The 13,621-nt window shown below is 36.2% G+C and overlaps 5 protein-coding genes across 7 annotated transcripts; 2 read left to right on the top strand and 3 right to left on the bottom strand.

The window, feature by feature from the left end:
* The first annotated feature begins 142 nt into the window (after nucleotides 1–142).
* Nucleotides 143–875, top strand: LOC18023742 (putative 60S ribosomal protein L30-1). Its single transcript, XM_006406509.2, has 2 exons — nucleotides 143–385; nucleotides 501–875. Exons 1-2 carry the CDS (start codon nucleotides 259–261, stop codon nucleotides 710–712), a joined length of 339 nt encoding a protein of 112 aa, XP_006406572.1. The 5' UTR covers nucleotides 143–258; the 3' UTR covers nucleotides 713–875.
* Nucleotides 876–1,605: 730 nt separating this feature from the next.
* Nucleotides 1,606–2,272, top strand: LOC18023741 (putative 60S ribosomal protein L30-1). The gene is made up of 2 exons (XM_006406508.2): nucleotides 1,606–1,807; nucleotides 1,912–2,272. Exons 1-2 carry the CDS (start codon nucleotides 1,681–1,683, stop codon nucleotides 2,121–2,123), a joined length of 339 nt encoding a protein of 112 aa, XP_006406571.1. The 5' UTR covers nucleotides 1,606–1,680; the 3' UTR covers nucleotides 2,124–2,272.
* A 70-nt stretch (nucleotides 2,273–2,342) lies between these two features.
* Nucleotides 2,343–5,789, bottom strand: LOC18023740 (probable serine/threonine-protein kinase WNK6). 3 transcript variants are annotated; one of them, XM_024159353.1, is made up of 8 exons: nucleotides 5,626–5,789; nucleotides 4,977–5,098; nucleotides 4,727–4,764; nucleotides 4,354–4,581; nucleotides 4,041–4,261; nucleotides 3,719–3,876; nucleotides 3,211–3,634; nucleotides 2,343–3,126 (listed from the first exon to the last, which is right to left on the bottom strand). In XM_024159353.1, the coding sequence occupies exons 2-8, from the start codon at nucleotides 5,061–5,063 to the stop codon at nucleotides 2,570–2,572; spliced, it is 1,713 nt and encodes a 570-aa protein (XP_024015121.1). In that variant the 5' UTR covers nucleotides 5,064–5,098; nucleotides 5,626–5,789; the 3' UTR covers nucleotides 2,343–2,569. The 3 variants fall into 3 exon arrangements, with proteins under 3 accessions (XP_024015121.1, XP_024015120.1, XP_006406570.1); XM_024159352.1 differs by having other exon boundaries at nucleotides 4,977–5,075; XM_006406507.2 differs by having other exon boundaries at nucleotides 4,977–5,069.
* Nucleotides 5,790–5,969: 180 nt separating this feature from the next.
* On the bottom strand, nucleotides 5,970–7,554 carry LOC18023739. Its single transcript, XM_006406506.2, has 2 exons — nucleotides 7,182–7,554; nucleotides 5,970–6,404 (listed from the first exon to the last, which is right to left on the bottom strand). Exons 1-2 carry the CDS (start codon nucleotides 7,362–7,364, stop codon nucleotides 6,171–6,173), a joined length of 417 nt encoding a protein of 138 aa, XP_006406569.1. The 5' UTR covers nucleotides 7,365–7,554; the 3' UTR covers nucleotides 5,970–6,170.
* Nucleotides 7,555–7,572: 18 nt separating this feature from the next.
* LOC18023738 (autophagy-related protein 13b) lies at nucleotides 7,573–10,939 on the bottom strand. The gene is made up of 4 exons (XM_006406505.2): nucleotides 10,574–10,939; nucleotides 8,941–10,293; nucleotides 8,661–8,842; nucleotides 7,573–8,181 (listed from the first exon to the last, which is right to left on the bottom strand). Exons 2-4 carry the CDS (start codon nucleotides 10,258–10,260, stop codon nucleotides 7,806–7,808), a joined length of 1,878 nt encoding a protein of 625 aa, XP_006406568.1. The 5' UTR covers nucleotides 10,261–10,293; nucleotides 10,574–10,939; the 3' UTR covers nucleotides 7,573–7,805.
* Between the last annotated feature and the right edge of the window lie 2,682 nt (nucleotides 10,940–13,621).

Raw genomic sequence — 13,621 nt, 5'->3', positions numbered from 1 at the left:
TAAGGGTGGATAAGAAATTATCAGGTAGATTACCTTAAACAATGAGTTTTTGAGCCTTGTTGAGTTTAGGCCTTGGGTCGATTTGCGTTTGGGCCTTGGGCCTCTAACCTTGACAAAGAAAGAAACCCTAAGGGTTTACTTCATCTCTCTTATTTAGCTTTTTAACCTATCATTTTGCGCCGACGAACTGCTCTTGCTTTACCAGAAAGGCCTGTTCCTGATAATCCGGCGATCTGTGACCCTTCCCGGCGTCGAAAAATGGTGGCGGCGAAGAAGACAAAGAAGTCCCATGAGGGAATCAACAGCAGATTAGCTCTGGTGATGAAGAGTGGCAAGTACACTCTTGGTTACAAATCTGTTCTCAAATCCCTTCGCAGCTCAAAAGGTACGATAAAAAAAAAAACATTCTTCGTCGATTCGATCTTTTTGTGTTTCGTCTTCGTTGCGCTTTTTCGTCAAAGCTCTCTTGAGTAATTGCTGGGTTTCGATTTGTTGTTTAGGTAAGCTGATACTCATTTCTAGCAATTGCCCACCGTTGAGAAGATCCGAGATTGAGTACTACGCTATGCTCGCAAAAGTTGGAGTGCATCACTACAATGGAAACAATGTGGATTTGGGTACTGCTTGTGGTAAATACTTCCGAGTTTCATGCCTCAGCATCGTTGACCCAGGTGATTCCGACATCATCAAGTCACTTCCTGGAGATCAGTAATTGTCATTTCGATAGATTGTTATGAAATGTTGTCTCTGCTTCATGCAAGATTTTGTTGAAAGACGTAATGTTTGGTTTCTTTGGTTTCTAGACTCCTTATGGTTTATTACACTTTCGTCTCTATTGATAGAATCAATTATATGAAGTAGTTACTTAGTTTTTTTATGCCAACGCACGATTGCTATATTCGTGAAGCTCAAATCAAGTAAATTCACAAAGAAATTTCATCGTGGTTTTCTACAAATGAAAGGGAAAACAAAACATACAACATTCTCAGTGTAACATCATCACTTTTATGTTCTAACATTCGACAAAATAAATCTTAACCACCAAAAGATCCTGTAACGTAACACAGAAAGCAAATATATAGAACGTGTTGGTTGTACTATATTTTGGCTACTCAATCAACTTGCTCTGTCATTTTGGTGACATCTTTTTTTTTTTTTTAATTGCACTTGCTATCTTAATCCTTCTTTCCGGTACTTAGTTTTAGTTTGCGCCAGTTCCTGTCTTAACCTGTCTTCTTCCTCCAAACTTTCTGGCTCGGTTGCCTATTCTGCTTCTAGATTAGCAATGTCACACTGCTTATCTTTCCACGTTTGGACATTGGAAATCCATTGACTACGATTGGCTAACCGTCTCATAAGCCATGAAAAGCAGTCTTGAGTCTCCTCTTGTCTCTTTGGCTAAGCTTCGTGCTGATGACTTCTTGAGTGTTCTCTGATTCAATTGCGAATGAATGAGATGATCGACACTAAAAACTGAATTTGGGCCAGGTTTAGTTTGAGCCCTAGGTCGAGTTAATTTTGGGTCTTGGGCCTCAAATTCTGACAAAGAAAGAAACCCTAAGCCTTCCTCCGTCTCACTATTTAAGCTCTCATTTCTCCGCCGCCCAACAGCTTCTGCTTAGACCCCGAAGGCCTCTCCCTGCTAATCCGGCGAGCTGTGACTCTTCCCGGCGTCGAAAAATGGTTGCGGCAAAGAAGACGAAGAAGTCCCATGAGGGAATCAACAGCAGATTAGCTCTGGTCATGAAGAGTGGCAAGTACACTCTTGGCTACAAATCTGTTCTCAAATCCCTTCGCAGCTCCAAAGGTACCAAAAACAAAAAGCTTTACTCATCGATTGATCTATCGCGTGCTTCGTCTTCGTAATTCCGTTGAATTGAATTAGTGTTGGATTTTCGATTTGTGGTTTAGGAAAGTTGATACTTATCTCTAGCAATTGCCCACCGTTGAGGAGATCAGAGATCGAGTACTACGCTATGCTTGCTAAAGTTGGAGTGCATCACTACAATGGCAACAATGTGGATTTGGGTACTGCTTGTGGTAAATACTTCCGAGTTTCTTGCCTCAGCATCGTTGATCCAGGTGATTCCGACATCATCAAGTCACTTCCTGGAGATCAGTGATTGTCATTTCGACCAGATTGTTATGTTTTTGCCATCCTATCTCTCTGTTTTATGAAACTCTTTAATGTGTTCTTCAAAAATGTTAGGTTGTTTTTGGATTCGAAACTCCTCCTTAATGGTTTAATGAAATTATCGTCTCCATTCGAATGGTTTTGTTCCAGTCTATTGGTTACATTTGTAATGCTCGAAGTAATTATATGTTTCATCAACACAATTATTGTCATCGTAGTTTTCTACAAGTATAGAGTAAAAAAAATGAAGAACATCGCTGACATTTTCTAACATCATCCGTATAATCATTCTACCAAATCAAAATCCTCAACCACAATGAAGAAACAGTAAAACGCATAGAAACTCTTCATCCTAAGCGAAGTGCTTCTTCTTCTTACGAACAAATCAACTCATAAAGCAGAAAAAACAAAGGGCGTCTTTGCCGTGTTTTTTGGCTACTCAGCTTGTTCTACTTTCTTCAGTGACAGCTTTTTCTTTGTCTCCATTATTGCTTCTTCTCTTTTCTTTGCGATCTCTTTCATTTCTTCCTGATACTTAGCTTCTATCTCCTCCAGTTCCTGTCTTAAACTTTCTTCTTCCTCCACACTTGCTGGTTCCGTTGCTTCTTCTGCTTCTTGATTGGAGCTCCCGTCCTCTCCTTTAATGGCATCCACACCCTGCTTATCTTCCTCGTCTGATCGTGGACAATCCGAGGTCCAAGAGTGACTAACCGACTCACAAGCATCATGAAAAGCGGTCTCCTCTTGTTTCTGTGGCTTTGCTTCGTTCTGGTGACTTCTTGAACTCTGATTCAGTTGCGAATGAATGAGATGATCGACTGTGACATCGGTTTTCCAGGTGGGTATCATGTTGACAAGTAATATATCAATCAGTTCAGCTATAAACGTGACGTTCTGGTCAGTTAACTCGAGTTGCTCAACCATCTCACTCGACACCTTGGAAGCAGTGTCACCGTCTTGATAGAACAGGAAATGAATGTTCCTCACACGTCCTACAATAAGAAAACAGTAACATATTAAGTTTCACAATGCGAACATAACGGATATTTTAACTGGAGCTGAACCAAAATGCTCACCATTCTCATCTACTATACGAAGAATTAGCGACACAGAGTGTTCATCGTTTTCTTCACCCTTGAGGACAAAAAAATTCCCTCTCTTTGCACGTCTGACCTCAATACACCTGGATCCAGAGTTGTCGCTAAAAGTAACAATCGGCAGGTTGTTGTCTTCATCGAGATCTATAGACATGGCTCTACTACGCCGTGTTGTAGGAGGGCCTTCAGACATAAGGCAACGTTCTCCAAACGCACCTTCTTTGGGCATTACAATGTCCGGAAGTGGCAAAGGGTTGTTCATTGTTAAACCATTCACATGAAGAAAAGGGTCCAATAGAAGCTCTTTTGCTGACAGCCTCTCGGATGCAGGAAGCAAGCATTTCTCAATAAACTGCTTTACTTCTGGGTCTTGAACCCTAGAGAGTGAAGCAGGTTTTATTCCCTTGAAACCAGCAAGAATCAGATTCAGTTATAATCTTGTCGATAAACTAATAATAAGGATTATATGACTTTGTTGCAAACTCACCGATGAGACCTTCTTGTATATCTGAGCAGAGTTTCTGCATTCACAGTAAGGGTATTCAAATGTCACCATCTCCAACATACACATCCCAAATGAATAAATATCAGCCAGCTCGTTGTAGTTCTCATCGTAAAGCTCGGGTGCCATAAACTCGGGGGTTCCTGTTGGTAACATAGTAACACTTCAATTTCACCCAAAAGAAAACAAATTAAAATGTGACGGAAAGAACATAGCGTGGATTAAAATTCTAGTCCTTCAAAGTTTTGGTGAAAGCGGAAATGTGAATATGTAAGCTACATGAAGAAAGAGGAAATAGAAACCATACCAATCACACTTTTGGCATTAGCTTGCTCCATCACAGTGGCAAGACCAAGATCTCCTATTTTCACTTCTCCATGATTTCCATTGATAAAGATGTTATCACATTTGAGATCCCGATGTATAATCGGTGGCTCTTGACTATGAAGATATCTCAGACCCATTAAAATCTGTCTCGCCCAACACTTCACGGCCTTCATATTCACCTTTCTGTGTTTCTTACGGTAACTAGAGCAGAAAAGATTGCTTAAACTCTACGATGACAAACAAAAATAACAGAAGACAAGTGTTGTGTGGTAGAGAGGAAGGGAGATACATACTGTCTGAGGCTCCCTGAAGTGAATAGCTCGGTAATTATGTTAACTGTCTTGTTCTTATCATCGATCCATGAGTTATAGAACCTAATGATATTACTGTGCTTCAGTGATTTCAAAAGACGCACTTCAGAATACAGCCTCTCCAAGGAATTCGGTGACTGCAAAACATCATCTATTCGAACTTGGTTCCACGCGACTTCAATTCCATCTACTTCATCGAATGCCTTATACCTGATTTCTTCCAGTTAAGGTACAAAACGAGAAAAGATGCAGAACACAAACATACTCATTCTCTTAAGTATCTCTAGGAAGCTTCTGATTACAAAAAATGCTATCATCACAGAAAATAAATATCAAAATGAACCGAAAAGGATACACTGTCTTGAATGCGCCTTTTCCGATAACCTCTTTATACTGAAAGGTACACAATTAATTGGTTAACAACATAAGTTATTTAAATCACCACACAATAGAAATCAAACCACAGCAATTGAAAAGCAAAACAAGCTAAATAGAGGTGAATCTAAATCCATCTTTGCTTGGTTGTATAGTATTAACCAATTGAAAGGTAAACACTTAAAAAATGGGATATTCAAAAAGAATCATTCCAGAGATCTTCCTCATACCCTTATATAGCGATAAGTTGGATCAACTTCGAGCACTTCTGGGTCAGGAGGCTCTTGAAGTACAGAAGCATCCTCTGAGCCATCCATACTTTCCTACACCTTGAAAAGAATCCACCTTTAAGCTTACAAAAGAAACAATCCCAAAAACACAGAATCTTTAAGAAAATCCTTAGATTCTTTTCGAGTAATACACCAAGCAATGAAAGAATATTCAAAGGCAACAAGTTATCCACACAATAATACAACCTTTAATCCAATTACAGCTGGGAATCTTTTTTGAAACTTCTCATCATTTAACTAATCAGCTTAAACAAAAAGAAAGGAACAATAATCAAGTGAAGCTCGCCAAAATTTAGAAAACTGACATCACATTCTTATTAAAAAAAACAAAATCCAATATTCTTCTTCCCCTGATTGCATTCCATCAATATTCACATTCGACATAGCATAAACAATGACCATGAATCATTCCATAATTTGAGAGAGAAAAGGAATTAAAAATGTGAAAAAAACACCCACAATGAGCAAATTGAGAGAGAGAGAGAAACCTAGGTCCCATTCACGTCCATGCATACGAAACAAACGATGAAGATATTTAATCGCACAAAAACGGGGTAGAAAGTAAATAAATTGTGAGCTTCGATTTTACCTGGATAAATAAAGCTTTTGTTCTGTTCCGGTAAAATCGCCAACGTGAGACGAAACCGGAGAAGGAGAACAACAATGAGAAGAAAGATCCGAACCCTAATTGAGAAATCGATGGATGAAGATGCAGCGACAAGGGGAAATAGAACAAGTGTTTGTTCACGACCACCTCCGTTTTTCCTCTATTTTAATTCATTACTTATTTACCCTAAAATTAAAAAAACAAATTCAAGTCCTTCTAAAAACAGAGAAACGCCTTGTTCATGCAAAAATGACGTGTTCAATACACGTGGCATTTAACTCGGGTTTATCAGCCAATTGCTGACGTTGAAATATCCCGTAGGAAAATATCCAAATACTAAATATGATTATTACATAATTAAACTTGTTTCATCGTCTGAGCAAAACAAAACTAAAAAACCACTTCTTGGTAAACAAAACACACCAAAATCAATAACCATTAAGAGAAAGATGAAGGAGGCTCCCATGAAAGATCTGTTCTTAGTAACATATCAAAGTAAAACGATTTCTTCAGCTGTTTTCTTCTCCTCATCGAGATAACCCTAAAATATCGTCTTCTTCGTCCGTTGAGGATTCATCAAACATTCTCCTATTAGTAACTCGGTTAGACTCGTCCTGATGATCTTCCAATTCCGATAATCCAATCTTGATGTCGCGGTGTTTAACTAGGAGCCAGCGCAGCAGCTTGTCTTCCTTGTTGAGGTAGTGAAGCTCCTTGTTCATGTTTGGAGTTGCCATCATTGTTATTTGCATCAATTGTCCCTGCACCATTCATAGAGATAATTATGCTATCATATACATTCAAACCCTCCAAGGTAGAAAATGGGACTAAAAAGAAAAAGATGCGTATTCAGTCTTCACTGTATGAAGATTCTATTTCAGAGACATAAGAGATTGGTGTTTAAAGCTTGTGCTGATATTCTCAAACATATGCTAATCCTAGCCAACAATTCCCAGGCGTCTAATAAACGGAAACTGTTTAAAACATCTGTGCGAGAAAATATATATAAAAACGATTGTTTGAACCAGATTATCCTTCAACAGGTAAGGTGATGATGCATCAAACTCCACACTGAAGATCCAAAACACAATCAAACTCTTTATAAAACTGTGAAGATAGGAACTTTTCTAGGATCCTAGCTGTTCTGTTATCCCTATCTAAACTAAAGTAAAAATTCAACTAGGTGAATCAAGAATGGTATTCGACGACATTGCTTAAAGAATTCAACTGAAAAGCTACACTGAGTATACTTTCTGGGCAAAACAAGTATCATTTCGGAGGGAACCTTAAGAAATGACAACATTTTATCCCAACCTATACACACAGGATCGTATGATTCCTTCCCCAAATCTACTACTTTTATCATAGAAATTGATCACAAAGATGCAAAAGCAAAGCTTTTTAATGTATGAAAGGCCAAACTAAACCCTAATGCTACTACCATTGAATCGGCCAGATTCTGATCCAACAAACTCTATCGACTCATTAAATCATCGATTCAGCAAGTATCTGAAGCAATTCAACACTCCTTTATTTACCTGATAGTGTCTTCCGTCGAGCTTCCTAATACCGTAACCCAATTCGACCTTGCCAAAGGATTTGATATCGGTGAGGACGCCATTTCTGCTGTAAACGTGTTTCCCGATGCGGGAAACGAGATCGATGACGCCTTCCTTCCGGATAATTGGCTTGAACAGAAGCATACAGTCGTAGAGCGGCATTTTGATCTTCCTCTTCCTTCCAACGAGGGAGACGAATTAGATTTCCACTGTCTGTCCGGTTTACTTTTAGGGTTTTAGTCTTCCCAGATTTCGCCGATGGGTGACGAAGTTTTTTTTTCTCAATACGACAACGTGTTGTTAACCTTTTTTTTGGACGACTCTCTGGCAAAAAATATAGTTTACTTTCCGTAGAAAACATTTAAAAGATAGATATTCTCATATTAATACATGTATGTGATAAATTTACATAGGATTTTTTGGGGGGGGGGGGGTATTTTACATTTTTTTTTTTGTGGTGTAAGTTTATTTACATAAGGTACCGACCAATATCATCCAAACTTCAGGGGCTTTATAATAGATACATCAAAACCAAACCCAAACCCAAACCCAAAGAAAAACATCGAGAGTAACCAAAACCAAACCGAAAACCCAAAGAAAGGGTCAAGACTCTGAAACAGCAAAGGCTGAAGTAGCAACCGAGGAAGGGGCCATTGTGGATTGGCTAAGCAACACATTCTTCATTTCCTTGTAAGACCTTAACTCTTCCAAGGCATCAGCTGTTGTCTTTGAGGCCAGAGCAAGCCCTGAGGCTGTGATAGACGCTGCTGCTATCTCGTGAGCCTGTGCGGGTTTGTTGTTGTTGTTGTTCCAACAAATTTCAGGTATGGAACGTTCTGAGACATCTTGTCTGAGAGGTGGAGCTTTCTTCAGCATACTCACAAGGGCACCAACTGCAGCATCTTGTGACTTCTTTGGCAAGTACCCGCTTGACTCGAGTGGTTCATGTATATCTCCTCTCTGGTCGAAGGAGCCTGGTCTGATATAAGGCAATAAAAAAAACATATAAGCAGTTCCAAAATAACAGTCAAGAACAGGATCAGAAATCCAGCCCAAAGAAGGTAAAGATTAACTAGATATATGAGACATGATATTACTGACAATGAAGAGTAACGATTCCTTTGGTTTCTCTACTAAAGATTGAAACAATTAAACAGTTCTCTCTATCTTCTCTGTAGCAGAACAGTACAAGAATACGCCAAAATTGATGGAAGCACGGATAAAGGAGTATGACAGTAATCATTTGGGTCTAATTGCTGCTTTCTTCAAAAACTCAAAGTGAGAAAGTAAAATGAACAAGCTTCCACATTGATAAATATAAATGGGCCAGCTCTAACAAATTACTTCTTTGGAAGCTCCAATGACAATAAGGGCCAAAAGCAATAGAAAGACTGTATCTTTTGGTTGTCGAAAAAGTGGAGATGACAAAATGAGATTTCTATCTTGTTAAGACCATACCTGCTACTAGGATCGCTAATATCATCATACTCAACATCAAATGGGCAAGGGAAATCATTATCATCAAAATCATCTTGGTAAGATCTACTGGAACTCCGAGAAAATGATATACGCGGTGAGCTGTTGGAAGATAACCTCACCCCAGAATTTCTCTTAAAGTCTTCTCTGCCATAAAGAAACAGCTAGAGCCACCCACCAAAAAAAATATATATAGGATTTTACTCATTCACTCCCATGATGAAGAAAATAGATAAAGATAAGACATGTAGAGTTAGTTTACCTTCTCCAATGCTGCTCCAGGTTCAACAGGACCAGAGTTTCTCACAAGCTTCAAAGAAGCGTGTCTCGACAATTTTAAATGAGGAGACGGTGCCACCACATTTTGTTTGCACTGGAACGCAGGAGCTGGGATTCTGACAGGAGCACTCTCAGTACGTGTGATGCCTCTTGGGACAGCATGTATAGGTGCTGAAGGAGAACAAGGAGGGGAGAAATCTTGAGAAGGAGAATACTCTTCTATGCAGCTTTCCTTCCTACGACCAGTGGGTATATCAGAAGGATGAGGAGGAAGGCGACGAGAACAAGGATGTGAAACCAATGCGTGTGAATCCGAGTGTGTAGGGGACGGTGAGCAAGAAACTGAAGGTGGAGAGGCTTTGAAGCGATCAAAACTCCAACTATGGCGCCTTTGAAATGGCATCAACGGGGGTGAACCATATGAAAGAGGAAGAGAAGGGAACCTCTTTAACGGATCAGCCAAAGGACTTCCGACATAATCGGTTATAAATGTTGGAGACATAGGAGTTGAATGTTCGCAGCTGACATCTGAGAGAGACCGATATAACACCGACAAGCAAAGTCTACCACAGATAGTATCAACCGGTGTAAAAGCAAACTTCTGCATCTCTGACTCTTCTCTACGAGTGAATGGCTCAACAATAGTAGGGACCCTAGGAACAAGCTTGAACTTGAAGATCTGCCCAGAGGAATTAAGTTCCCGGAAAATCTTATAAGCAGGTAAAAGCCTAACCATCACAAACAAAGATCTCAGCAGCAGAGTTGCTTTCTTATACATCACTTGCAGCTTATTACTGCTTGACCTCCTACCACTAGTAGTAGCAGATTCCCTAATCTTCCTATTATCATATTGCACCACCCATCTCTCAATTATCTGCTCGTTCCTGGTTTCACACCCCAATTCATCTTGATCAGAATTCCACCCGGACTGATACTCTTTCCCGGAAAAGTTCCTGATTAGCTCCCTTTTACCTGATAAGTTCATCTGATCACTAGCAAGTGGCCTGGCCACAAGAACCACATCAACAACCAAAGGCTCGAGACTGCTCCGGCGCCCGATATCGAAACTCTCCAAGGCTGCAGGACATTCCCTGAGAGCTAAATTGAACCATTTGTCTCGAGGCCTCACGCTTGAGGAAGAGGAAGAAGATGAGGAAGGGGAACAAATCATCTGCTCGCCACTAAAATTCCTCGAAGACATAAAAGGAGTCCTTGATTCGAGAATTATGTGGAGGCTTTTGGCAAAGAACTCGAATATGATCTGTTCTGCTTTAGCACCTTCCGAATTGCTACTCTTGTTCATCTTTTACTTTACAATCAATTGAGAACACTGTTCCTGGGAACATAAAAATTGAAAATTTAAGTAACTCCCACTCACTATCATACTAACAAAGCTTCATTCAAAATCGGTAACGCTACTGATTCCGCATATGATCGATCAATCGAACAAAATCTCTGGTAAAAAACCCAGAATTTAAGGATTAACCCAGAATCTATGAAGTTCTCGATGATCAAATCCGACTCAGAAACAAGCATCAGAGAGTATGATCCTAAATCCAGAACAGAGTATACAAACTCACGAACTTATGAAAAAATAACCCAGTAAGCATCATTACCTTATCGAGTCAGTAATCACCACCGTTCACTCGCTTGTGTCTCTCCTTTAAACCCTATATTCGCCTTCTTCTTCGAACTCGTTTCTTTTCACTAGTTTTTTTTTGGTTTTTGGTATATTTTTCACGATTTTATCGGCAAATTTGAAAAAGAAAACCCTAACGAAGGAAAAAAAAAAAGGACAAAACTTTCGATTACAAAAAAAAAAAAAATCAGAGAGTTCGTTGGTAATCCGCATCTAAATCCATGGAAAGAGAACTGAATCGAACCAACCATGGGAACATGTCTCAAAACAAAGCGAGGTTTTTTGTCATTTTTAAGTTCAAATACTTGCTCATTCTATGCTTGCTTTGTTTATTCAGAGACGATGATATCTTCTTTTTCATGACTCGTTCGATCCACACTTATACTTTCAATTTTATATTTCTTTTTCAATTTTATATATATTTTTTACTTTCCCAGTGGGTCCACAGCTAAGTCATTATCGTAGGTAAGGGCAGTTAGGAATGTGAAAAGAAGATTTACTCGTTCGTTTAATCGTTTCTCAAATCAAAAAAAAAATGTTAAATATATAATTTTTCGGCTTTTAGCACAAATATTTTAAATTATTAACTAAACCGAGACACTCATCCTATCCGACATGTGAGATGAAACATGACTGACAAAGATGTTGAATCCTCACTTCCCGACGTCTGAAGCCGCCGTCGACGGGGAGGACACCGTTTGCCAGCGGCTGAGCTTCCATTAAAGTCGATTATCCTTTTGCCTTTGTTTGGGTAATAAATGTGATAAATAAATGTCCCGACAGGGTTGTAAACTTCAAATATTGGGTTCGTTTAGCTTTAGTAATGTGGTCTGCTCGGTTTGATAGTAAAGGCCCACATCATAAAGGCCCATTAGGATAACCGGTTTCTTTTACATTATTTGCATTTTTTTTGGGATAAAATACATTATTTGCATATCATATCATCATCATATATATTATAAGTAAAGTAAAATTTTGAGTTAGAACTCTTTAATTCAATTTTAAAGTGGCTAATTACCTTTTACTCCTTCTTATGTTTTTAAAAATAAAATTTAATAAAAAATTATTAAAATCATAAATTAATTAAAAAATTATTTAAAATCGTAAATTAAATTGAAATATTAAAAATCGTCTATTAATAAAAAATTTATTAAAAATCGAAATTTAATAAAAAAACATTTAAATTTAATAAAAATTATTAAAATCGAAATTTAATCAAAACATATTTCAAATAGAAAATAACGAAAATTTAAAAATTAGAAGTTAATCAAAAAAACATTTAAAATCATATCATATATCATATCATCATATATATTATAAGCAAAGTAAAATTTTAAGTTAAAGTTCTCTCATTCAATCCCAGGGTGGCTAATTACCATTTATCCCTCTTTATATTTTTTAAAATTAAATTTAATAAAAAAATATTAAAAATCGTAAATTAATTAAAAAATTATTAAAAATCGTAAATTAAATAAAAATATTAAAATCGTAAATTAATAAAAAAAATTGTTGAAAATCGAAATTTAATAAAAAAACATTTAAATCATATATATTATAAGCAAAATAAAATTTTGAGTTAAAGCTCTCTGATTCAATCTTAGGGTGGCTAATTACCTTTTGCCATTCCTTATGTTTTTAAAAATTAAATTTAATAAAAAAAATATTAAAAATCGTAAATTAATTAAAAAAATATTTAAAATCGTCAATTAAATTCAAATATTAAAAATCGTATATTAATAAAAAATTGTTAAAAATCGAAATTTTATAAAAAAACATTTAAATTTAATAGAAATTATTAAAAATCGAAATTTAATCAAAACATATTTCAAATAGAAAATAATGAAAAATTTAAAAATTGGAAGTTAATCAAAAAAAATTTAAAATCATATCATATATCATATATATTATAAGCAAAGTAAAATTTTGAGTTAAAACTCTCTCATTCAATCCCAGGGTGGCTAATTACCATTTATCTCTCTTTATATTTTTTAAAATTAAATTTAATAAAAAAATTATTAAAAATCGTAAATTAATTAAAAAATTATGAAAATCGTAAATTAAATAAAAATATTAAAAATCGTAAAATAATAAAAAAATTGTTGAAAATCGAAATTTAATAAAAAAACATTTAAATTTAATAAAAATTATTAAAAATCGAAATTTAATCAAAAAATATTTCAAATAGAAAATAAAGAAAACTTAAAAATTGGAATTTAATAAAAAAACATTTAAAATCATATCATATATAATATATGCGAAGTAAATTTTTCGCTATAAGGTTTCTCATTCAATCTAGGTAATTAATTCCCCTTTATTCGTTAATAAAATTTTTAATATCCTTATTTAATTAATTTATTTTCGTAGTTTGTATAAAAATTTTGCTGCCACTTTTAGTTATTTTGATTATATTAAGATAATTTCAATCGGATTATCTGTTGAGCGAGATTATATGGAAAAAATGTACATGTGATATGGGAAATCCTAGCTTAAGTTGAGAGCTATATATAAATATATTACTTTATAAAATGTATCTTAAGCTCAATTGTGGTTTGGTTTCTACATTGGTCGGTATTTCGTTGTTTTGTTTACCGTCTTTATTTTTTATAAATCAATTTTCGATTTTTTCTATTGTTTTTTCCGTTTTTCAGTACTAGTAGTAGTGTTCTTCGATTATATGTTGTTGTTTTGTGTTGTCAGTTATTCTTCCTTACTTAACTTGATTAAAACCATGTCAACATATCATAAATCATCTTCATTGTCTAATGAACAGGTTTTAAGTCTTTTGTTTTTTTGTTTGTTATAAATATGGCTTTCTGAATTCTGTTTATTTTTGGAATAATGTAAGAGATGCCAAATACTCTAGCAGGGCGCAGAAGAAAAACAGAAAAAGGGAAAAAGGGAAAAATGAAGTAGAAAAAGAAGAGAAAAAAAATAAATTAAAACATATAGAAGAACATAGAGTTGACGAAAACGTAAAAAATGAGGAAAAAATGAACAAAAAGTCCTAGACCATGAACGATAAGAT

Source organism: Eutrema salsugineum, unplaced genomic scaffold (assembly GCF_000478725.1).
Source record: "Eutrema salsugineum unplaced genomic scaffold, Eutsalg1_0 scaffold_13, whole genome shotgun sequence".
Classification (NCBI taxonomy): Eukaryota; Viridiplantae; Streptophyta; class Magnoliopsida; order Brassicales; family Brassicaceae; genus Eutrema; species Eutrema salsugineum.
Note: the sequence above shows the minus strand (reverse complement) of the source record. Positions and strands in the feature narration are given on the sequence as shown.